We start from the raw sequence: 26,320 nt of genomic DNA on the forward strand, positions 1-26,320 counted from the left end.
GGCAGGACCCTTCCCCGGAGCCTTCGGAGGAAGCAGAACCCTGCTGACGCCTTGATCTCAGACTTCGGGCCTCAGAACTGTGAGAGAATAAATTTTGTTTTAAGCCACCCAGTTTGTGGTCATTGTCACAGCAGCCCTGGGAAACTCACACAAGCCTCCACCCTGGTCTCCTTGCTCTTACCCTCACACGGCCAAGGGGAGCCGCTCAAAATGCAAATTGGTTCACATCATTCCTCTGCTCGAAACCATCCCACAGTTTGCCATCCCACTCAGACTAAAATTGAATATTCTATTGAAAGTACTGCCACATGCTCCAACCTGGACGAACCTCACAGACATTATGTTGAGCGAAAGAAGGCAGACACAAAAGCCTCCTGTGTGATTCCATTCGTGAAACATTCTAGAACAGGCAAACCTAACCTTTAGTGAGAGAAATCGGCATAGAGGTTACCTCTGGCTGCACAGAGGGGCATGCCTGGGAAAGGGCACAGGGAACCTTCTGGAGTGAACCTTCTGGAGTGGACTGTTCTAAATCTTGATCTCGGGGGTGGTTCCATGGGTGCACAAATATGCGAATATGCATTATGCTGTGAGTACACGCATCACAAGTGTGCTACGGGGCAATAACAAAGCTTTCTAAAACTCTCAGATTCGTCCCATTGTCTAAATGCTCCTTCATTATATGGCCTCTTTCAATCTTCCTGACCCCATGTCCTTCTACTTTTCCTCTCACACTCTCCAATCCAGCCACCCTGGCCTTCTTGCTATTCCTCAAACACAGTAGGACCTCAGGACCTTTGCACTCGCAGGTCCTCTACCTAGAATGCTTTCCCTCCAGATACTCCTTGCCTCTCTCACTTAACTTTATCCAGGTCTCTGCTTGAATGTCACCTAAGACACTGTGTTCCCAAAGAGCCATCTAAAATAGCAGCCACCACCCAAACTTGCTCAAATCTCCTGCCATCCTTAACTCACTTTATTTCCTGCAGAGAACGAAATGCCATGAGACATACCATGGAAGTCCCCCCTACGAGAATGGCCACCGCATGAGAGCAGGGACTTTTCTTGCCTTGGTCACTGTTATATCGCCAGTACTTAGAACGATCCCTACCACTTGGTAGGTGCTCAAAACAAAGCTGTTGAATGAATAAATGAATCAATTATCCCCATTTTATAGACAAGAAATTGAGGCACAGAAAGACAAAGTCCCCGCCCCATCTCTCTGTAGTGTACAGTACCTCATGAATGGAAAGCCAGATTGTGTCTGTTCCCAATGCCTTAACATCCCATAATACACCCGAGACGGCTCTTCTGCAGGTGGCCAGAAGCTGGGAGATGCCAGCAAGGAGGGAGACAGATGGCGTGTGTGCTGGCACCCCACACCTCCTCCCCCTGCCCAATCTGGCCCAGCCCAGCTGCTGCCAGGAAAAGGGCAGCCTGGCCTACCAGGAAGACTGCAGGAGAGAGAGGAAGGAAAAAAGAAGAAGTGAAGCGCTTCCTTCCCGCACCCCTGCAAACACCTCCTGGGCATCTTCCTGCCTCCCAAGACACAGCCGAGTCCAGACAGTGGGACTCAGGGAGCCCAAGCCTGGGCAGAAGGACCACTGCAGAGCGGTGCTGCCTCAAAGTCCCGGGCCAACCACAGAAACGTGGCCACGTGTGTGACCTTACACTACCTGACTTATCTTTGCTTTGTGCCCAGACTCTTACGACTATAAGTGAAAAGCCAGAAGTGTAAAGATGCAGATACCAACAACAAAATGCGCCAGTCCTGAACACCTAAGACGCTTGAGACAAAGGTGGCGATCAGCTGGCCAAGCTCCCCTGCCTCAGATGCTCACTGGAAGTGGGCCAAGCAACACGAACTCACTGGTGAAGGAAACACACATTCTGAATCAAGATCCTGGAAGTATTTTCTTGGAGACTGTGCATTAGGGAGAAGTGCAATTAAGAATTGTACTATATAGTTTGGCTCTCTGGGCACACGGTTAAGACTCCTCATGCCATGGCAGTTAACTCTTCTACTTTTGTGTGCTGAATTCTGTGTGTGCCACTGGGAAATAAAACAGCATGGGGGCTCAGGGGGTGGGTGGTCTGTGACTGAATGAGCAGGGAATTTGGAGGCGAAAGAGGAAGACTGGAACCCATGAGAAGCTCGATCACTTTTCAAGTATGTACTCTCAGGAAGTCACTTAATATTTTGGAGTCGTCAAAACCACCTGTGGCAAAGGCTATGCGGTGTCCCTGAATGTATTCTTCTTCCAAAGCGACAGAATTTTCAGCTGGGCACAGGGCTGCCCAGAATAAAGCCTACATTTCCCAGCCTCCCTTGCAGCTAGGTGTGGCCACGTGACTAAGTTCTGGCCAATGGGATGTGAGCAGATGTGTGCAGCTTCCTACTGTGCCCTTAAAAGGGGAGGGGCAGGCCCTCCTTCCCACCCTTCCTGCATCCCACCACCTGGAGTGTGGAAGTGGTGAGAAGTCGTCTTAGACCATATCGATGAGGGCACATACTAGGGCACTGGCCCCTGACACTGGGACCCCCATACCACCCCCAGACTGCCTACTTCCACGTTCTTAACATGGGAGAGAAATAAATGTCTACCTTGTTTAGACCACTGTTACTTGGGATGTCTGTAAGGCAGACAAATGAATACCTCAACTCATACACAACAGACAGCGGCTGGTAAAGCTCCAAGGAGATCACAAATGAGAACCCGTTTTATACACAAGTGAATGGTGCGATTGTAGGAAAGACCATCATGGGTGTCTGTGGTTTTGCCTGACCAACATCCATTCCCAACTTACTTCCACAAGTGCAAACCAACATCCTTTAGGAATCCATCCACAGCCTTAGGGCCTGTAGTATGAATGGAGTTGACCCCACCCTCCAGCTCGAGAAGTGACCAATCCGAGCACCAGCCAATCCCTCTGTCTACAGCAACTGGTTCACGGATATGGTCTTGAGCCCAGCTGAGCCAATGAGCATCAGACCCAGAATTTTTGTTGTTACCATTAGAAAAGAGGAGCCCTCTTTATCCTGGAGTTGCTCGGCTATGAGAGGTATAAGCGTGGAGCCACTGGAGGCTACGTTGCCACCACATGCGGAGAGCCTGCCTGGGAATGGAGCCAAGGTGAGAAAAGCAGAACCAAGAGACACACTCCTGATGATGTCACTGGAACACCCAGATTCTGCTGTACCTGAAGCTCTCTCAGGTCTTTCCAAAGAAAGTGAACCAGTAAATCTTTTTTTTTTCCTTAAGCCAATTTTAACCTGATTTTCTTTCACTTATAATTAAATAATACTAATAATATTGAATACAATTATTAATTGTTATCAGGATCATTACTTTAAACAGGAATTGGCAAATTTGGCCCTAGAGCCAATCCAGCCCTCTATGCCTATTTTTATAAATAAAGTTTTATTGGAATACAGCCATGCTCATTTCTTACATATTACTTATGGCTGTTTTCATGCTACAGCAGCAGAGTAGAGTCGTGATGACAGGGCTGTATGATGCAAAAAGGCAAAAATTATTCACTATCTAGCCCTTTACAGAAAACGTTTGCGATACCTGCTGTACACAGACTGCCCTAGCTGAGGAAGGGATCAGGTACCATGGGTCTGTGTGGATTCGCAAGGCTGAGGCAGAGAGGAAGGGAGAAGCAGGGGCAATGGTTAACTCACCAAAAGGAAGGCCCGCACGGTGGGGATCTTGTTCAGCTCCACAAGCAGACGCAGGGCCTTCTCGTGGTTGCTGCAATATTCTTCATATACGCAGAACTTGTCCTTCTGCAAGACAAGGACAGAGCCTGTGGGAGACAGGTCATGGCAGGAAGGCAGACGCTCTGAGATGTATGGACAGCTGGGCCAGCAGGCCTGGGAGGAAAGGCCTACCCCACACCCTGACCCTGAGACATACCCAGCAGGCGGGATTTCACATGAAGTCGCTCCCACTCACTACAGGCCTCTCAGCCTCCACTCTTGCCCCAGTTCTGCACCCAGTAACCTCTCAGGAAGCAGCAGGGCCCAGGGTCAAGTACACAGACTCAAGCCAGGCAGCCTGGGCTTGAACCCTGGCTGTGCATTTCCAGCTGTGAACTTGGGCAAGTTACCTGACCTTGGTTTCCTCATCTGTTAAGGTGGAGTTAATTATAGTCCCTAACTCATGGGATTGTTACTGAAATTAAATGATTTAATAGGTGAGGTTTCAGCATACAAGAAGTGCTCAATAAATGTCTTTAGAATCAACACACAAGTCAGATTGTGTCACCCCACTGCTTAAAACCCTCCAGTGGTGTTCTATTACACTAGGAATGAAATCCAACACTTTATTATACCTTTCAAGGGCCAGGCAATGTGACCCTGAGTTTCTCTGATCTCATCTCACTGGCCTTCTATCTGCTCCTTGAACTTGCCAAGCCTGTTCCTACCTCAGGGCCTTTGCTCTTGCTGTTCTTTCTACCTGGAACACTTTTGCCCAAAGCCTGGCTACTCCCCAGCATTCGGGTCTCAACTCAAATGCCACCTCCTCAAATGACCCCTAGCCAAAGTGGCCACTCAGGTGTACTCTATCATCCCCCCACCCCGTCTTCATTTTCTTTATAGCATTCTCACAGTCTGGAATTATCCAGATTATCTGTTCATCACCTGTCTTTTCCCACTTGGCAGTCGGCTCCCTGAAGGCAGCGACCACATCCTCTTGTTCACTGAGGTGTCCCCAGGTCCTAGCACAATGCCTGGCACACAGTAGGCCCTCAATAAATACTTACTAAATGAATGAACTCTACACACCTACTAGGTGCAATGCCCTGTATATATGAACCAGAAGAGTCTAAATAAGACTCGGGAATTGGGGGGAACAAGTAGATCTCTGGTCACTGCCACACAGCAGTGGCACTGCTGAGGCAGGGGGATAGTTCTCTTGACCACCAGATACCCCTGAGCCCAAAGCTGGACTCTTTCCAGCCTAGAGGTCACCTGTGAGTCACCAGGTCTGTAACCGTCAGTCAGGGTTTCCGGGACTGAAAGGGACAGGAGCCGTCTTAGTTAGCAGGAAGCTCTCCACTGAGCATACTCAGTTCCCAAAGGCTCACAGAACACCTCCTTCCAACCCACCAAACCCCAAACAAGGATGTCCTGGGGAAGGCTGCAGGACAGGAAGGGCTGAAGGTGGCTGAAGGGCCTTGACCTTGGGCTGGGGGGTGGCCAGGAGACCCCAAGAAGCTAAGGAAGGAAAAGGTGGGTCTGCAAAGTAAGCAGCTCATCTTGCTTCTGCACAAGCCCCCAGTCATCCTGCCGGTGGGTGGCTGCAGGAAAGAGGAAACCAACGAGGAGAGAGAATGGGTTTCAGAATCAGTAAGCCACCCCAACCCGGCCCAGCTCCCCCTGGGGCTCCGTGTACACCATCTGAGCAGATGCCCTGAGCAGCGAAGTGTCCACAGCCAGAGCCGACGGCCAACACGTAGTATGTACTGAGCAGTTAGGACACGCCACCCTCTGCTCTCCTGGAATGCGTGCGGGTAGACTCACTCCACCTCACAGTAACCTGACCCGGTCATCACGGTATCCAACCCATTCACACGTGGGAAACCAGTGAAAGGTCATGAGCCCAGGGTCTCACACCTAGCGAAGTGGCAGAAGGAGGATCCGACCTCTCTTAACCCGCACGCTGATGTCCGGCTCTGCAGCCAAGAGCCTAGAGGCCCTGCTATTAGCACAGCTCCCAGATAAGACACCGACGCCCCCATGGCTATGGTCAGCATCAGCCTCATAAGTGCAAGTCCAGGTTCACAGCCCGACCCCCGCCCGCCGGCTCTGCACCTCGGGCAAGGCATGCGATGCTTCAGAGCCTCTGCATTCGTGCCTACAAATTACAGACAGCCATGGTCTCCCCGTCATAAGGTCGCTGTGAGGGTTATCAGGTGAATTCACAGTAAACGTGTAAAACAGTGCATAGTAAGGGCTCCTGAACTTTTAGCCGCTATTGTTATTGCTGTTGTCGATGTTGCTGTTACTACCATGGTTACTATTTCAGCAAATTCATCATCCCCTTGGTGAATCCATCTAGGACAGGTGGGACAGTGGATGGGTAGGTTTTGTTTGGTTTTGTTTGCGGTACGCGGGCCTCTCACTGTTGTGGCCTCTCCCGTTGCGGAGCACAGGCTCCGGACGCGCAGGCTCATGGGCCATGGCTCACGGGCCCAGCCGCTCCGCGGCACGTGGGATCTTCCCAGACTGGGGCACGAACCCGTGTCCCCTGCATTGGCAGGCGGATTCTCAACCACTGCGCCACCAGGGAAGCCCGGATGGGTAGGATTTGATGGTAAAAAAGAGACAGGCAGAGTCAGGAGGAAGGGAGCTGAGTGGACTCTTAGGTCTGGGGAAGGCCACCAGGGAAGGCACCAGGCAGATTTTGAGGACTGGGGTGGCTCTCGCTTCCCGGTATATCTGATTTCTCATCCTTGCACTGTCCACCTCCCCACAACCACACCCTGGACCATGAGCTCCACGGAGGCAGGCTTTGCAAACTGATGAGGTCACGGCTATGGCCAGGGGGGACTGAAGTCCCAGACAGAGTGCAGGCCTCGTGACTATTTGATGAATGAAGCAAGAGAGCAGAGGGAGGAATTGAGTGGTGCCCGAGACCCTCACACCAGCCCCACGTTTCTTCCGGACAACCCTGGTGCACTGCAATGCAGCCTCAGCTTTTCGCTGGCCCGTGTGTTGTTTCACCCACCCAGCATCCATTCCCCCTTGTTCTGGTCACAGCCCCCAGTTTTTCCCCTGGGGAATCTGCCTCCTACACTCTGACCCCACTGACTCCACTCCACTCCCAGGCACCATGCGTGAGCGTGTGACCCAGGCCAAACCAATCAAAGAGCTCCCGGTCCTGGCAGCAATGGCCATGCGACCCAAACTGGGCCAGTGAGAGCCCTTAAGGACTCAGGTTGGAACTGCTGTGAAGAGAAGCTCTCTTTGAACTTTTGTTACTAAGCTAGCTGACTGTCACCCTGAAACTGCTGAGGGTCACCTCTGCCACCACGCTAAGAATTAAGCCGAAACAGAGGAAAGCAGAGCCTAGAGATAAAGAAAAACCAAGTTTTGAAAACATCATATGGGGTCCTGGATTCAGCTATACCTGATGTCAACACACCCTGAATAGTTCATTTGTAGGAGCCAATAAAGTCCTTTTTTTTTTAAGCCTACTTGAGTTGTTTTTGTCACTCGCAGTGAAGACAGTACTAATATATGCACACTCTAAAAGGGGAAGAAAATGAAAAACATGGACCCAAGTCTGGTGTGATGACCGTCTCCCTGTTCATCTCCATCTGTACCATGAAGGGCTTGGACCAAGAAGGACAGCCAAATCTGTTCATTCTCACATGCCAACCCCAATCAATAAGTACTGCTGTCTGGAACACTAGTGAGAAGAATTCTGGAACCCCATGGAGAATGCTGTGATTGACTAGCAATGTCTGCCACGGATGCAGGAGAGGGGAATAAGTCATAAGATCGCCACAGGTTTGTCATTCCTCATTCCCTGAGCCCCTTCTCTGACACACTGTGCAATGTCATCCTCTCCTTCAGCCTGTGAAAAGGGCAGGGGAGAAGGCTTGAGACTTGGAGAAGTTAAGTTTAGTAAATGACAACACCCCTCTTCAAAACCATGCCGAGTTTCATCACTCCCATCTCCTTTCATTGAGCTCAACCCCAGCTGCATCGCAGGCCGAAGATGCAGCAAATGTGGAAATACTACCCTTGACAGCTAAGAGGCCAAGCGTTCAATTTCCTCCTAGGGACGCCCCGTGGGGCTTTGCTTGTTTGGCTTGGAGGAAATGGACAAACCATTGTGCACACACAGACATGGGGATGGGGGGCGTGTGGCCATGGATTTGGGCTGTGAGGGAAGAGAAGAGGACAGCTGCCAGCTGGGGACAGCTGGGGGAGAGGCTCTAGCCCCCAGAGAGAGCTCGAGGATTGTCAGAAGTGGTGGCTGCCGTCCACAGTACCCAGGGGGTGACACTAGCTCCACGGAGACCATCTGCTCCCAACCACTCATTTCACACCCACAACGACTGAGACTTGGAGAAGGGAAGGAGCTGGCCACGTAGACCTCTCTGGTGGGGAGGGGAGTATGAGATTCAGGTCACTTTCCGCAAGCTATCTTCCGCCTGTCCACACAGCTGTGGGGTGAAGAGGCTAAAACCTAACACAGACCACACCAATTCTTGCTAAACCCTCCAACTCTCATAATGCAGTCCCTGCAGGACAGGGCCCCCCATGACATCCCTGGATTCGCTCCATCACTGACTCCGCTCCAACCACTCTGGCCTCCCTGCCTTCCTCCAGTGGACCAAGCCTGCTCCATCCAGGGCCCCTGCCCTGGCTTCCTCTCCATGTGGAATATCCTTCTCCAAGATCCCCTACGTCACCACCTCACAGAAGCCTTCCCTGACCAGGATCGCCAGATAAAACACAAGACACTCAGCTGAGTGCTCATGTCAGATAAACAACAAATCGTGTTTCAGTAGAAGTATGTCCCAAACATTGTATGAGACATACTTATGCTAAAATATTATTTGTCGCTTACCTGAAATCCAAATTCATCCAAACACCCACCATTCTGGGTGTTGTTATTTGCTCAATCTAGCAACCCTGTCCCTGACTTCCCAACTTCAGACAACCTCAAGGAGAGTCACTCCTCACATCTGCATTTTATATTCTTCACAAACCCACGTCCACATCTGAAACGACCTCCTCTGTCAACTGACTAACCCTCCTCATGGAGCCTCATGGCAGCAAAAAGCAAATCTGTCTTATTTAGGGCACCATCCTCAGGGCCAAGTACAGTGCCTGGTGCACAGTAGGTGCTTAATAATGATATAAAGGGACTTTATCATGTAAGACGGTGAGAAACACAAGTCCAGGAGTCAGACGACATTGGCTCAAATCCTGGCTCCAACACTCACTGCCTGGGTAAGCTTGCGCACTGACTTACCCTCTCTGGGCCTCAGTTTCCTCATCTGTAGAGTGGGTATAATAACAGCACCCATTGTTAAAGGTTGTTGTGACGTTGTAATGAATTAATATACGTAAAGCACTCAGACCAGCACCCAGCACAAAGAAAAGGTTCACTGAGTGCTAGTTTGCAATCACCTCAGTAGTTAGTGGTTGGGTTTGGGGGTGAGGGTGTGAGGGAGTCCCCCACTGTCCACTGACTGGGCAGCAGCGGTGGGCTGGTCTGTAAGCCAGGGCCCCTCACAGGGTCTGATGTGCCCCCTCCTCTCCTGGAGAGCCTGTCCACAGAGCTCTGTTCCCAGTCACCACCTTACAACCCCGATGCTGTCTGGCTGGCCCTGGTGCCCCCTCCCTTTGGGGCTGTCGGGGGATGCTGTGGTGAGTGTGTCCTATCCGTGAGTCCCTCCCCAGGGACCGTCCTCAGCCTGAGACAGCTGCCTGGCTGGCCCGAGGCTGTCCACCCACTCCCCGGGACAGCCCATGTCCAATGGGGGTGGCAAAGGCCCCGCCGCCTCATGGCAATTCAGGACGACCTGAAGGAAGAGGCACGCCAGCTCCAGAGCTCCCCCAACCCCAGGTGGGGTCAGGCCAGGTGGAGACTGTGCAACCTTCTTCAGCTGCTTCCAACAGGCCACCTGTACGCAGGCCTCCAGCTCCTGGAAACCAGCCTACAGCAGTGGCCGCTTTTAAAAAGAACTCAGCACCGTCTGCCATGAGCCTGGGGGGAGCGGGGTGATGATTGCAAATGTTAAATGAAAAAGATGACTTTAAATTAAAAACACTGAATCATACGTGGAGAAAGCTGACTCCTTTTTCAGCTGTTCCAATTACCTCAAGGAAGGGTCTCAGCAAGGTGTGCTGTGACACCAAAGCCAGTCTGACACCGTTCATCTTCCTTTTGATCAAACCCAGCGCAGGTCTCAGGCTCAGAGACTCAGGTGGGCAAGAGTTTCTAGACGGAATGCTGTAACACAGCTTGGTTTCTATTGCATTTATTTTTAATAGCAAGAGACACTCATTTTCCACGTCCAATAATGATGCAAATTACCCTTTTAAATAAGTTTTTTTGACTCCCCACAAAGGCCTGAACATCCACCGTAGGCACATCAGGATTCTGAGGGTAGGCACTGCCCTCACAGATGTCCAGTTTGATGAGGCTACATGAGGAGGGTTCCGGGCAGCGCAGCAGAGGGTATGGAAAAGAGGCTGTCTCCTGGGCTCTAAAATCCCCACCTTCCTTCCTCCAGCCGTCCCCTGCATCTCTGAGCAAATTAGCCCAAGTAGGGACTCAGGAGCTGGAGACCCTCACTGGCCAGTGCGCTAAACCTGCTTACCACACCTCTGCGGCTCAGGCAGAGAAGTCGGGGGACACATGGGGCCTGGAGTTATTGGCAAGCTGGAAAATGCACCCTGAGGACCCCTCCCCCACTTCGTCTAAAGTATGGACTATTCCACTTTCAGCTCAGATGTCATCACGTCACGGGCATCCCCAACTATGCCACCACCTCCCAAAAGCCTTCCTTGGTGCCCCAGCTGGAATAACACCCATTGCTGACACTCATGCAGCACCAGCTCGGAGCCAGGCCAGATCTCACTGCTTTACTCGAATTAACTCATTTCATCCTCATGACAGCACCATACAGCAGGTACTATCATTACTCCCATTTTACAGAGTTGGAGACTGAGGCCTGGAGAGGTGAAGTCACTTGCCCAAGGTCACTCAGCTTTTCAGTGATGGAACAGGGAATGGAACCTAAGCAGCCTGGCTCCAGAGAAATAGGGGCTCACTCCTTCCTCTGAACCCAAAGGGAAGACTGTCCCTCCCATCTTTTCTATTTTCCTATTCAAGATACTTGTCCTGGGGAATTCCCTGGCGGTCCAGTGGTTAGGACTCGGTGCTTTCACTGCTAGGGCCTGGGTTCAATCCTTGGTTGGGAAACTAAGATCCTGCCAGCCTCGCGGCTCGGGAAGAGAAAAAAAAACAAGATGTGTCCTTAACCAGTACTGCCACTAGCCCCTCTCACCACATGCACGGCTACCACCCTGGCCGATGGGCACCATCATCTCAGACGTGCAGTGACCTCTTCCTGGTCTCCCCACTTCCCCAGCAGCAGCCCTTTAAATGCAAAGCAGATCACATCCCTGCCCTGCACCACGCCCTCCATTAGTGCCCATCTCACCCGTCTGCTCTCACATTCATCCTATTTCAAACGCTGAGGAATGGTGGCCACGTGAAGAGCTAATAGCCAACGTTTAGTGAGCACTTACTGTGCGCCAGGAGCTGTTCGGAGCCCTCTCCTTCCTTGTATTAGCTCACTCGATCCTCAAGGACATCAAGGGTCAGGTCTAGTTTTTTACCCATTTTACAGGTGAGGACACCGCGGCACAGACAAGTTAAAACAACTTGCCAAGGATGACACAGCCCACGAGCAGCCCAGCTCTGCCATGCTAATCTCAGACCACACAGATGTGATTCCCTGGAGAAGGGAGTTAGTAACGATGACAATGACAACGAAAGTAAGCACCGACATGGACCGAGTGCTTGCTCCAGGCCCAGGTCTCTCATCTCAGCACCGCTGACACTTGAGGTCGGATAATCCTCTGCTGTGGGGACCGTCCTGCACATTATGGGCTATTTGGTAGCATCGCTGGCCTCCACGCACTAGAAGCCAGTAGCATGGCCCCCTCCCCAAGCTGTGGCAACCAAAAATGTCTCCAGATGTGGCCAAATGTCCCCTGGGGGCAAAATAACCCCCTGGTTGAGAACTGCTGCTCTTGGCTACACACTTTGTTGCTTTACCTCTTTGAGTCCTTCCATCAACCCAAGGAGGCACCATTATCCCTACTGCTCCATCTGAGGAGGAAACTGAGGCTCAGAGAGAACTGGAATCTGGCCCAGGCCTCATGCCCGTGAGGCCAGTGCGGGTTTCCTCCCAGTGGGGAGGGTCCCACGCAGCACAGGTAGAGAAAAGCAGTTGCCTCCTGTGGGCTAGGCTGCCCCCCTTCCTCCAGCTGTCCCCTCACAATTCTAAGTGACTTGGGAAGAGAGTGGCTATTACAACAAGGATCAGTCTCCCTGTCCAGCAGTCCAAGGGGGCACCCAAGGGTCAGACACCCTCGGTGGCCAGTGGGTGGCCAGACCGGGACTCAAATGCAGGTGTGTCTGACCCGAGTCCACCCTCTTGGTCATGCTGCAGCAGAGGGGCCCCGCCAGGCCAGGCCAGGAGGAGCCCCAGGACGCAGTCATTCAGCAAAGAGCTCTGAGGAAAAGGGGACCACACTCTACATAACATTAAAGGGAGGGAGAGCCAACTAAAAAGAGCCCCAGTCTGCTGGGTCCAACCCTCTGCCCAGTGTTCCCGGGGTGGAGGCTGGACCCACCTGCCCACCTGCCTCTCCCCCTCCCAGATAGACCTGCAGACGAAGCTAGCCAAGGGTGGATGGAATGGGGACCCGGGGGAGAAGCCCACTCCCCAAAAGCTGCAGGCTCTGGTAGGGGCTGGGGCATCGTACTCACGAATTTTAAGAAAACATTCCCAAGTTCATGCTGAGACTGAGGCTCCGGATGTAAACAAAACTCCAAGGCAGCCAGGAAATCCTTATGAACTTCCAGGATGTCTTCAATGTTTGAGAACAGGATCTGCGAGGGAAAAATGAGGCCCAAGGAGAACATTAATCGAGGCGTAGAGGAGGCCAAAATGAAGCATAAAAAAAAAAAAAATACATAGGGACTTCCCTCGTGGTCCAGTGGTGAAGAATCCACCTTGCAATGCAGGGGACGTGGGTTTGATCCCTGGTCAGGGAACTAAGATCCCACATGCCGCAGGGCAACTAAGCCCATGTGCCACAGCTACTGAGCTCTCACACCTCTACTAGAGAGTCTGTGTGCCGCAAACTACAGAGCCCACGCGCTCTGGAACTCGCGTGCCACGGCTACAGAGCCCACCCGCCCAGCCTGCACGCCACAACTAGAGAGAAGCCCACGCACCACAACAAAAGATCCTGTATGCCTCAACGAAGATCCCACGTGCCGCAACCAGGACTGGACACAGCCAAAAATACATTAAATAAATAAATAAATAAATCTTTTTAAAAAAATACATAATCCCCCGGTGCAGGCGAGGAGGGTGTAGGAAAACGGGCAGTCTCATACGCTGGAGCTAACAGAAATCATGATACTAACAAAAATACTGCCAACGTTTACTAAACAGGATTAATGCCTAATCCTGTACCAGTAACTTTATATGCACTTATGGCATCTAATCCTCACTATAACTCCACGAGGCAGGAGCTATTATCATCCCCAATTCACAGAGGAAGAACTGACGCTCAGAGAAGAGGATTAACATTCCCAAGGTCACGTGGGCCAGTGAAGCAGCGGAACTGAACTTCACACTCAGCCTGCAGAGGAATATATACCAAGACATCCATCACAATCTTCATCACGGCCAGACACACCTGGTATGTCCAACCATAAGACTGATTTTTTTTATTATTGGAGTATAATTGCTTTCCAAGGTTGTGTTACTTTCTGCCGTACAGCGAAGTGAATCAGCCATATGCATACACGTAGGACTGATTTTTAAAAACAACGAGGGTACTTCCAGGCACCTATTAAAATGACCTGATAGCAGAAAATACAATAGGGAAGGATGTTCCAAATGTGCCATTTAAACTCTCACAAACAATATATCAGTGCCTGTTTCCCCACAGGAACCTATAAAGTTTGAAATGCACAATCTGATCCACAATTGTACATTTCAGAATTTAACCTCTTGACCAGTCATTTCCAACCAGGGCTAGTTTTGCCTCCCAGGGGACATCTGCCAATGTTTGGGGACATTTTCAGTTGTCACAAACTGGGGAGAAGGATCCTACCGGTGTCTCATAGGTAGAGGCCAGCGATGCCACTACACATCCTATAATACACAGGACAGCCCCCATGGCAAAGAATCGTCCAGCCCAACTTGTTCATTGCACCCAGGTTGAGCACTGGGTGGATGGCCAAGACCATATACTGCAGCCTTATGTGCACTAGTAAAAGATTAGACAAAAGCCAAATATCCATTAATGGGGACTCGTCAAACAGTTAAATAAAGGGGATTGGCTATATTTAAATACATGCCATATCCTGAAATACTTTGAGCCTGTGAAAAGAATCTGCAGGTCTGTAGAAATGGATCTGGAGCCCTGGAATGATCCTTGATATATACTGCGGGGGGGAGGAGGGGAATCATGGTGCCACATGCGATTCCAATATGGCTCCATTTGTGTAAAATAACACACGCAAAGGCCACTCCTATGTTGGCAGAAGCAGAGACCCCCCTGGACAATAACACAAGCTGCTAACCGTCAGGGCCTCTAAGGAGAAGAACTAGGGGAGATTTTCACTGACTTAAGGCCCTTTGAACTGCATGAATTACTTTTTCTGTTTTGTTTTTTTTTTAAATAGGTGCATTTTTTCTTTTTAATTTGGCCACACGCTGTGGCTTGCAGAATCTCAGTTCCCCAACCAGGGATCAAACCCAGGCCCTGGCAGTGAAAGCGCCGATTCCTAACTACTGGACCACCAGGGAATTCCCTAAACAGGTGCATTTTAAATTTAATTTTGAAGAAGGCATTCACAGGGTTCAAAAATCAAAACAGTAAAATAAATATGGTACAGAGTCCCTCTCCCACCCAACCCCCCACTCACCACCCACAGCAGCTGGCAGCCAGGGGTCACCAGTGTCGCTAGGGCTACGGTTCCCTCTAGGGTTTCTCACCATTCATTCATTCAGCAAGTACTAGCTGAGCCCCTACTGTGTGCCAGGCCCTGGGGACACAACAGGGAACAACGACGTGCCTGCCTCCATGGAGGTGACATTCTACTGGAAGAGGACAGACAACCAACAAATAACTATAGTTTTCTAGGTGAAAAGAAGCACTAAAGACAAACATAAAACAGGAAGGGAGTCCCAGGGTGGAGCAGGAGGAAGAATTTGGACATTTAAACACGGAGGCCAAAAATGTAAGGCCAGACGCTACCTAACTCTTAGAGGAAAACATAGGCAGAACGCTCTATGACATAAATCACAGCAAGATCCTTTTTGACCCACCTCCTAGAGAAATGGAAATAAAAACAAAAATAAACAAATGGGACCTAATGAAACTTAAAAGCTTTTGCACAGCAAAGGAAACCATAAACAAGACAAAAAGACAACCCTCAGAATGGGAGAAAATATTTGCAAACGAAGCAACTGACAAAGGATTAATCTCCAAAATATACAAGCAGCTCATGCAGCTCAATATCAAAAAAACAAACAACCCAATCCAAAAATGGGCAGAAGACCTAAAGAGACATTTCTCCAAAGAAGATATACAGGTTGCCAACAAACACATGAAAGGATGCTCAACATCACTAATCATTAGAGAAATGCATATCAAAACCACAATGAGATATCACCTCACACTGGTCAGATTGGCCATCATCAAAAAATCTACAAACAATAAATGCTGGAGAGGGTGTGGAGAAAAGGGAACCCTCTTGCACTGTTGGTGAGAATGCAAACTGATACAGCCACTATGGAGAACAGTATGGAGGTTCCTTAAAAAACTACAAATAGAACTACCATACGACCCAGCAATCCCACTACTGGGCATATACCCTGAGAAAACCATAATTCAAAAAAAGTCATGTACCACAATGTTCATTGCAGCTCTATTTACAATAGCCAGGACATGGAAGCAACCTAAGTGTCCATCGACAGATGAATGGATAAAGAAGATGTGACACATACATACAATGGAATATTACTCAGACATAAAAAGAAATGAAACTGAGTTATTTGTAGTGAGGTGGATGGACCTAGAGTCTGTCATACAGAGTGAAGTAGGTCAGAAAGAGAAAAACAAATACTGTATGCTAACACATATATGTGGAAAAAATGGTTCTGATGAACCTAGGGGTAGGACAGGAATAATGACGCAGACATAGAGAATGGACTTGAGGACACGGGGAGGGGAAGGGTAAGCTGGGACAAAGTGAGAGAGTAGCACTGCCATATCTACACTACCAAATGTAAAATAGATACCTAGTGGGAAGCAGCTACATAGCACAGGGAGATCAGCTCGGTGCTTTGTGACCACCTAGAGGGGTGGGATAGGGAGGGTGGGAGGGAGATGCAAGAGGGAGGGGATATGGGGTTATATGTACATGTATAGCTGATTCACTTTTTTATAAAGCAGAAACTAACACACCATTGTAAAGCAATTATACTCCAATAAAGATGTTATTAAAAATCAATCAATCAATCAATCAATCAATTAACATGGAGGCCAGGGACAACCGCTCTGAGAAGGTGACATTTGAGTCAAGGTCCCAAGGAATGAAGACCAACTCCATGGACCCTATGGAGGCACCAGACAGTCTGCAGGGGGAGAGCCCTGAAAGTGAGCAGGGAAGGCCAAGGGGCAGGAGGCCACTCGTCAAAGCTGCAGTCCCAGAAGGCCAGGGTACCTCTTCGTCCTCCTCAAACTCACCCTGAGGGACACTTGTCCCATGAAGTGGCTGGAAGAATCACCCACACTGTTGGGTTATTTTTCTCTCTCTTCTTCTGTCCAGCTCACATGGTTAAATCTGCTTATGTTAAAGACACATAGGATAGATCCTACTGTTATGCTTACTTCAAGGAATGGCTACAGAATTTCAAAATAAATACCTGTCACCTGAGTGTATACCCCAAAGAAATTAGAGCCTGTGTCCCCCCAAAAGACATAGACAAGAACGGTCATCACAGCCAAAAACTGGAAATTGCACACATATCCATCCACGGGAGAATGAATGAGTCAATTGTGGCACAGTCATACTACAGAATACTACACAGCAATGAAAAAGAATGACTTCCGGCTACATACAACAACATGGGCAAATCTCAGAGACATAACAGCGAGCAAAAGATGCCGGGCATGACGAAAGAGCTCATTTTTATACATAGTTCAAGAACAGGCAAAGCTAATTAATGCCACTAGAAGTCAGTGGTTATCTTTGGGGTGGGGGCATGTACTGGGGGCGCACAGAGGAGCCTGCACTTAAGATTGTACCCTTTACTGTGTGTGAATTATACCTCATAAAAAAGGTAATTTTTTCAAACTGTAATAAATTATAAATTTTAACTATAATAGTTTTTAAGTTGTAATAAATAGTTTGTAATAAACAGACCTAATAAACAGTAGGTAGTCAGTAACTATTTGCCCAAAGAATGAATGAAAAGCTTTGATCCCAGCCCTACCAGGGACCTGCCATGCACTGGCCCTGTGTAGGTCTCTTTACGTCTCTAAGCCTCAGCTTTCTTATCCAAAATACTGGACTCAGAATTGTCAATGTACACGGTATCCTTATTAACCAGGACACACGCAAGGGGATGTCCTGCTTGATCAAGCCCTTTATATGCTGTACATGCTGGCACCTCTGACCCCGGCCCTGCCCCGTCTCCCCTCTCTCTGAGGACCAGGGCCCTGGAGCCCCAAGGACTGGAGGTGGCTTCCCAGAGAGTGAGGCCACATTAGAAAGCCAGGCCTAGGGACCGCTGGGGCCTCCACCATGCACACAGAAGGTCTACTGACTTCCTTTCAAAATTCCCCAGAGCCACAGCCAAGACTTAGCCTGGACCCAATTACTTATCCGCCCAGCCTCGACACTCAACACCCAGTGCAGGGCAGGGGCCAGGGCTGCCAGGAGGGCAGATGGAGGTGCCAGGCTCCCAGGGGCACTTGGGAAGGGATTTTCCACTGGCTCTAAGCCAGGGTCCCTGGCATAAGGAGGCTGGAAGACAGGCTGGTTGCATTGAGCAAGGGGAAAGCCTCGAGGTGGGGAGTGGGGCCCTGAGGCTGAGTCCTCCTCACATCCCCCAAGCACTGTCTGCTTGCGGGACCCAGAGCCCTCCAGGGGCTGCAGGGAGCAAGCCACTGGGAGGCCAAAGGCAGCTGCCCTCGGGGTGGACCCGGGCACGCTCTGAGCATCACCCGGGAGGAACGGGCAGCTCCACACACAGCGGCAGGGACAGTCGGGAGAGGGGCCAGCCCCGGGTCCACACCTTGACGTTCTCCTCCGTCAGGCCCTTCTCCACCGAGTCCGCCGTGTTCTGCCGGATGCGATGCAGGAATGCCTGGAGGAGAGAAGTAGGGAGAGGTGAGCGTCCACGCCTCCAGTCCCCCGGAGGTAGCCCGAAAAAAGGGTTACCAGTTCAAATGGCAACTAGGCCCTGGGAGGCACCACAATCCAGGGACGTGGGCAGGAAATAAGCAACAACCGACTCTGCCCTTCAGCCAACATGTGCTTATGGAGCATCTGCTCCACCAGGCTCTGCAGAGGCCAACACAAACCCTGCCCTCATGAGCAGCACTCACCTGCTTCATCACCTGCAGGACCCTCTCAGACCACAATTCATTTTCCTTTTTTTCCTCTTGCTTAAAAACTTAACTTCTAAATAATAACCATCCACATGGCTCAAAAATCAAAAATATAAAAAGTCAAAACTATGAAAAGTCTCCCATACCACAGGCCCCATCCATCCAGTCCTTCCCATACCCCATGGGAACCACAGCTCCTAGTGGCTTATGTATCATTCCAAATAAACATACACAGGTTGATCAAAGAGTACAAAGTTCCAGTTATTGGATGAATAAGTTCTAGGGATCTAATGTACAGCATAGTGATTATGGTTAATTATACTCTATTATATACTTAAAGTTGCACTATGGTGGTAATCATTTAGCAATATATAAATGTACTAAAGCAAGCTGTACACCTTAAACTTACACAGCGTTACATGTCAATTGTATCTCGATAAAGCTGGGGAAAAAAACACAAATATATTTATGTATATACATATACATACACACACACACACACACACATATATATTCTTATTTTCCCCTTTTCACACAACAAGAGATAGCAGCATACACAAGATGCACTGCACCTGCTTTTTCCACTTAGAGATCTCTCCATATCATTACATGGGGAGCACCCTCATTCTCTTTTCATGGCTGCCCAGGATCCTACTGTATGGACAGACCAGAGTCGTTCTGCCACTTTTTTCAAGGTCTTGGAACGGAGAAATCATTTCCCTCCTCTGTGATGTGACAGACGATAAAGGCGGGGCCTGGCAGGGACTGTGGGGAACAGGCAAGCTCACATGCATCGAAGCGGGGTGGCTACTTGTCCCCGCCGAGTGCGGCCAGGTGGGAGGGCAGCAGGCCCAGTATCACCAGATGTTCCGGGTTTGGGTTTTTTTTTTTATTTCCCAAGAGAAACCAGAAATTAGGATTTTTTTTTAAAGCAAAGTCTCCCAGCTTTTAAATGGTGGCAAAAGAGCCATCTGCTTTTGTGAGGAACTAGGTTTTAGGGGTCAGGCATGAAAGTGGAGGGACCAGAGTGGAGGGGTGCAGCCCCTCCACTGATGAGCAACGACAGCGGCCTGGCACTGGTATGGGTGGGACAGAGCAGGCAGAGGACAAGCCACTGAGAGATCCCATGGACAGGCCGGGGAAACAGAACAGACATGGGGGTGGGGAGGAGGACATGGGAGCATCGGAGGGAGACTGAGGCCAGCCCCGCTGACAGCGGACTCTGCTGTGGGTGCCCCGACTCGAGGGCTTGTCCCCAGGTTGACCACATGGAGTCCCCTGCGAAAATGACTTCACGGTCCACTGGCCACGATGAGGCATGGTGGCCTGTCAGTCACCTTCCCTGCCATGGGTGTTTAGAGCAAAGGGGAGATCTCTGAGTTGGGGGAGGTGGAAGGGACAGCCCAGGAGGGAGGGAAGCAGGGGCAGGCCAACAGAGAGGAGGTTGCTGGATTCTTCCCCATCATGAGAAGGGACATCCATGGATGTTATGGGGAGCCGGCCACCTGCAGACTCTGCTTTCCTAGGAAGAGGTGCGCTGACGCTCCACATGGCAGGTCACAGAGAGGAAAGTCAGGGACACACAGCAAAGTGGCCCTGCCTCTCTGTCCACACTCACCACAGCGTGTTCTCGACCAGTCCCTGCAGCCCAAGTGTATATCCCCAGCCTGGACTTAGGTGGATTTCTGACAACTCGACAACTCCACCTGGATGTCCAAGAGGCATCTCAAATTAACACATCCAAAACCTAGTTCCTGAACTTCCCTCCAAACCCACACACCACCAAGCCCTTCCCAGCCTGAGGAATGGCACCTCTGCCTTCCAAGTGCTCCAGCCAAACCCCCACCCCATGTCATCCTCGAACCCCCTCTTTCTCTGACACTCCATTTCCATCCATCAGCAAATGCTATCAGCTTTACCTTCAACATGTATTAAACATTGGACCACTTCTCCCCACCTCCTCAGCCACCCACCTGGTCCGAGTCACCAACACCTCCTGCCTGGACTAATGCAATCACCTCATCCCTATTCCTTTCTCCACACACACAGCCAGAGGGATCCTTTTAAATATGTAAATCAGATCCTATCAATCCATGGCTTGAAACTCTCCATGGCTACTCAATACACTTAAAAAAAAAATCCACATCTTTCCACGGCCACAGGTCCCCATGACCTGTACTAGTTAATCTCTTTGAACTCATCTTCCAGCATTCCACCCTCACCCCACACCTCAATAATCTTCAGCCACATCTTCAACCCCTCTATTCCTTCCACCTGCCAGGCACATCCCTACCTCAGGACCTTTGCACATGCTGTTCTTACCTGCAAGGATATTCTCTCCCAGCTCTGTCCTGAGACAGCTTTTTCTCATTCATCAGACCTTAGCTCAAATGTCACCTCCTCCAGGGTGTCCTCCTTGTCTTCATGCACTTATCACCTTCTCATCTTGCATTAAGAGCCCATTTGTCAGATAAAAAGACTAAGATTAAGCAGTCTACACCAGTGCCTAAGGGAAAGACCAAAATAAGAAGGGAGCATGGCTGGAATGAAGCATTTATCCCAATCCAACAACAGAGGCCAGGTTTGGAGACTAATGATTTGGGTTTAAACTGCATTCCTCCTCTTTCGTGTGGTGTGACCTCAGGAAAGTGCATTAGCCTCTCTGAGTCTCAGTTTACTCTTCGCAAATACGTAGATCATAGTAATACTGTCGTCCTACCTTTCAGAATGTACTAGGATAAAGTGAATGGGAGCTCCATGAGGGCAGGGTCTGCTTCCCAGCTGTACCCCCAGGGCCTAGACTAGTGCCTGGAACACAGTAAACCCTCACATATCAAAGGAAGGATAAAATTTGCCTGACACAGTGCCCGACACATGGCAGGAACCTCAGCTCGGGCTTCTTGGAAACCTGATGATCTTTCTCTTTAAAGGACAACGGGTAGAGGGGTCAGGGGACAGGAGTTCCTAGAGGATGTTTTAACAGGGCCTGTGATACTGCCGGGAAGTCCAGCCTCCAGCCTCCTCAGACAGGAGAGCGACAAAGGCAGCCTCACCCAGCACCGCCAGGGAGAGCAGGAAGCTGGGAGCGCAGCTCGGCTGGCCTAGATCACAGCTTCCTGTCCCACTTTCTCCACAAGAGCACGGCCACCACTATTGTGCTGGGACAATGCGAGGCTCGGGCCACCCACAGAGGAGCCGCAAACAGGCTGGTGTGATGGGCATAATGGGCAGCTCGTGACCCGGAAAGAATGGGCAGGCAGGGGCTCTGGGCCCAGCCCCCGTGCTGCCCACGGCACGACTGGCTTTTCCAGGCGGCGCCAATGCCCTCTGTGCAGGCAGGATGGTGAAAGGGACCCTCCAGGGTGACTCCGTGTCCAAACCTTGACAGCTTTGAAACACTCGGCCAAAAGCAGCTCTCATCTTGGAAACCTCCCTTAGAGACAAGCCCGTTCTCAGGGTTTCCAGGGCTGCCTGAAACTCTCCTCCGGCCTTGGAATCTTTGCCCATGCCGTGTCCATGCCGCAACCCCTGCCTGGGCCGCTTCCCTGCATCTGGCCAAGTCCGCCTCTTCTCTTTATGATGATGACGAAATACGTCAAGGAGCCAGAAAAGGACAGAGGAAAATTTAACAAACACCCACAAACGCATCGCTACCCAGTTTCAGCAAATCTTATTAGCATTATGTCAAATTTGCTTTAAACTATTTTCAAAAAGAAATTCATCAAGCCTTGAGGAGGTGCAGACAGGGAAGGGCCACGAGGAAGCCCTCAGGGCGGGGGCTGGAAATATTCTACTTCTTGATCTGAGTGGCGGTTACACGGGCAAATGCATATGCAAAGCCTAATCAGTGTGCACCTGAGATCCGTGCACTTTACCCAGGTACCTTGTAAATATTAAACCTCAGTGGAGACACAGGAAGAAAGGCAGCACTACAGAGAGAGGTGAGCTACCTGTGCACCTGCCCACCCTGCAAGGCACCCACTGCCCTGGATATGTGGTCCTCACACCCACACATGCCTTCGCCCGCTTACCAGGCATGTGTGAACTGACGAGCAATGAAGAACACCGTTCTGCGTGCTTACGACATTTTTATAAATGACGTCCTTTCAGCAACTTCTTTTTCTCACTCAACATCACATTTTCCACCTTTACCCACATCAATACGTGCACTCGGCAACGCCTGCCGCCCAAACCCCACCCACCTCCCTTGGTTCTTAGCCCTGGGGTGCGCCCCAGCACCACTTCAGCCACGAGCACCCGCGTCTCTTGGCGTGAGGACCCTCTCTCACATGCAGAGCAGGCTGCAAAGACAGACGAGGACTGAGGCACGTGAGGGCCTGCTTCCCCGAGGGCCCCAGGGGCCCGCACTGGTCACCTGCTTGATGATACACCTTTCTCAGCTGCCCTCCCTTCCCTGCCTCACTCCCCGACTCTGCTATTGGTGCTTCCTGGGGCGAACTCCCAAGGAAACTGCTCGCCCTTGAATCAGTCTCAGGGTCTGTTTCCGGGGAGCCCCACACTAAGTTGCTGAGCAGATGTAAGGAACCACTACCAGGCCACAGATGTTTAAGTTGTTTCAAATGTTCTCTCTATAAACGATGCTATGATGAAGAGGCCCACTGGGGCTCAGGTGCTCAAGATCCTCTAGGCGCACCTAAATCTCCTGAGCACAGGTGTGCAAGTTCCTCCAAGTGTACACCTAGGTATGGAATGGTTGGCCGTAGATTAGAGACATGTTCAACTTGACTAGTTAATGACAAATGGGTCTCCAACGTGAATGTACCAACCTACACTCCAACCAGCTGCGGACGAGAATTCCCACCATTCCATACCCAGAACAAGACCCACATGCTCTCATTCGTTCATGCAACAAACATTTGCTGAGACCAGCAAAGTCCCGACATGACTTCATTGCAACCCCCATGATCAGCTTTCAGGGTAGCTATTTTGGTCCCATTCTATAGATGAGAAAAACTGAGGCTCATAAGTGAAGTAACCTAACAGAAGTCACGCAGCCAGAAACCAAGAGAGCCGAACCTGAGCCCAGGACTGTCTGGTTCCTGCTTGCTGCTTGGGAGGAGGGGACCAGAGAGGCTGCTCATAGAGCTCCTAACCCAAGTGCCTTCACGGTCCCCAGACCTCTGAGCTGAACAGGAAGACACAGCATAATTGATTAGTGATGTCTGCCACGGCCACGGGAAGGAGAAGAGTAGCAGAGTTGTGTGTTTGCCATGTCCAGCGAGCTCCAACTTGACTGAGAAACCCAGAGGGTGAGAGACACAGGTCTGAGTTCAAACAAAAAGTTGGTGATAAGCCACAGTTCAGAACCAGGTCTCCTGATACCAGGCCAGCCTTGTCCCTGCCCCCCCCTTTGCCTTAGAGCAGTGGTCCTTGACCAGGGGGGCTGATTTTATCCCCCAGAAGAGATGTGACAATGTCTGAAGACATTTTTAGTTGTCACAATTGGGGATGTGGGTGCTGCTGGCGTCTCAAGGGTAGAGGACAAGGATACTGCTAAATATCCTACAATGCCCAGGACGGCCTCCACGAAGATGTATCTGGCCCCAAACGTCAATAGTGCCAATGCAGAGAAACCCTTGCCTTAGAAGTGGCTCTTACTAAAACCTAGGAAACAATCCACTCCCTTCTATAGCCGACAAGATCCTGTAAGATAATGGCCCTTCCCACCCCACTTGGGCTTACTCTTTCAGGTGCAGCCGTGCTGGCTCCTTTTTGTTTCCTGAACACACTGACCCTGTCCTCCCGCCCAGGCCTTTGCCGTTGCAGCTCTCTGCCTATAAAGCCACCGCTGCAAGATGTTCAACTGGCAGGGGAGCCCCCTCGTCAAGGATGTCTCCCTCTCGGACTCCGTATAAAGGAGGGTCTCGCCTCACTCCTCACAGCCGTCTGAACCCTGTTACCCTTCACAGAATTCATCACTATTGGCAGTGCTCCTATCAGCTAAGTTTTGTATATATCTGATTGTTTGGTAACATCTTCCCCAGAGAGTGTCCACCCTCTCACAGTGGAAGATGGTTTCGTTCACTGCTGTCCCCTTGCATCCAGAACACTGTCTGACGCATAGTAGGTGCTCAAGAAACATGTGGAGGAAAGGTGGGAGAGAGGGAGAAAAACTGAGGAAGGAGCCCCAGAATAGGCTCCAGAAGTAACAGGTACAGAATTGAAAAGTATATTAATAATAATAACAGATTTTTTAGCAATTATTATCATACCTTACACCTTTGGACCTTATTATGTGACAGGTGCTACTCTAAGTGTTTTACTCCTCAAACAATCCTAGGAGGTAGGTACTATTATTACTGTGCCCATTTTACAGAGGAGGGAACTGAAGCCCAGTGTAATGAAGAGATTACCCAAAGCCACACAGCTAGTAGGTAGCAGAGCTGGGCCTCAAACCCAGGCAGTCTGGCCTGAGGATGAGTCTCCAATCCATTTCCAACATGCATCCGCAGTGAGTAACTGTACCCAACAAACCACATAAGCATAAGACAGGTAGCAGCTGCCCTTTGGGGTGCCCCTGGGGAGGCTCCATCTGTCTGGAACCTGTAGCCACAGCCTTGGGAGGATAATTCTCTCCCTGGAGATAAAAAGGAGGGAAAGAGGCCTCGAAGGTACTCTCTGAGACGGATGCCAGCAACCTGATCACTGAGAGGAGAGGGCCGCCTGCCCCCAAGGACACCCCCGCCTCGGCTGGGGTGACCTCATCAGACATATGGCGAAACCTGAGAGGGCCAGGGGAATGGCTAGAAGTAGGGGAGGTGGGGCAGGGCAGCCCCCAGACCATAACAAGGACAGAGGAAAGGGGGTGCCCTGAAGACCCCAAACCCCCATGTGATCTGGGTGGCCCAGGGTCCAGGGAAGCAGAGTGTCATAGAACAGCCTTGAATCGAAGTAATAATAATAAAGTAACAATAACAACAGCAGAAGGGGCTTTTTGAGAGCCTGCACTAAGTAGCCACACACAGGCCAGAGTTTGGGAAGACGCCCAGATGCGCAGCGACTCCTACAAAGCCCAAGTGCTACGCTCCGTCCACTTAAGTTCTGAGCATTTATCCTACAGGAAAAACTAAATCTCACGTGTGGCATCAAGATTTAACTTTAGGGCTTCCCTGGTGGCGCAGTGGTTGGGGGTCCGCCTGCCGATGCAGGGGACGCGGGTTCGTGCCCCGGTCCGGGAAGATCCCACATGCCGCGGAGCGGCTGGGCCCGTGAGCCATGGCCGCTGAGCCTGCGCGTCCGGAGCCTGTGCTCCGCGACGGGAGAGGCCACAACAGTGAGGGGCCCGCGTACCGCAAAAAAAAACAAAAAAAGATTTAACTTTAGTATCTGATTTAAAATTCTAATACTTGGGGTTGAGTTATGGTCCATCTTGACAAAAGGACATCGTGCTAAAAATGGTTTGCAGAAATCCATATAATGATACAGAAAAAGACTGTTAATGTATCTCTAGGGGGGAAAAAGCCAAGTTACAGAAGAGCACATGAAATATAGTCTCATTTTTGGTTAAATAAATTATTTCTACGTAAGCATAGAAAAAAGAAGTATGGAATGAAATACCCTAAACTGTGTGAGAGTATGGCCAAGATTACTAGCTGTTGCCCAATATCTGGTCTCTCCTTTTCCAGATTTTAGAATAAAGACTGTATTTCCCAGCTTCCCTTGCAACTAGGTGTGGTCCCATTACTTAGTTTGGGCTAGGGAGGTATAAGTGGATGTATTACATACGACATCATGGAAGTATCCTTGGAGATGATGGGAGGCACGGGCAGGGATTCTCTCTTGCTATTCCTCCTTCCTGCTGCTTGGATAGCAAATGTGATGCCTGGAGGTCAGGCAGCTATCTTATACCATGAAGTAAAAGCCAGGGGTTGAAGAAGATGGAGCAGC

At 50.3% G+C, this 26,320-nt stretch overlaps 1 protein-coding gene across 4 annotated transcripts in view; it reads right to left on the reverse strand.

Moving 5' to 3' along the window:
- The window catches only part of PREX1 (phosphatidylinositol-3,4,5-trisphosphate dependent Rac exchange factor 1), a 194,263-nt gene that overhangs the window by 97,184 nt on the left and 70,759 nt on the right, over positions 1-26,320 (reverse strand). For 2 of the 4 annotated variants that reach the window (XM_022597750.3, XM_022597747.3), the window contains exons 2-4: positions 18,097-18,168; positions 12,540-12,662; positions 3,689-3,793 (exon numbers count right to left, since the gene is read on the reverse strand). In XM_022597750.3, coding sequence (XP_022453458.1) covers positions 3,689-3,793; positions 12,540-12,662; positions 18,097-18,168 — 300 coding nt within the window. Of the gene's footprint in view, positions 1-3,688; positions 3,794-12,539; positions 12,663-16,543; positions 16,580-18,096; positions 18,169-26,320 lie in introns of those variants that run through there. The other 2 variants (XM_022597751.3, XM_022597748.3) reach the window with 2 other exon arrangements.

The sequence above is a fragment of the Delphinapterus leucas genome, chromosome 15 (genome assembly GCF_059928025.1).
Source record: "Delphinapterus leucas isolate spDelLeu-1000000601 "Yukka" chromosome 15, BTC_Dleu_Yukka2, whole genome shotgun sequence".
NCBI lineage: Eukaryota > Metazoa > Chordata > Mammalia > Artiodactyla > Monodontidae > Delphinapterus > Delphinapterus leucas.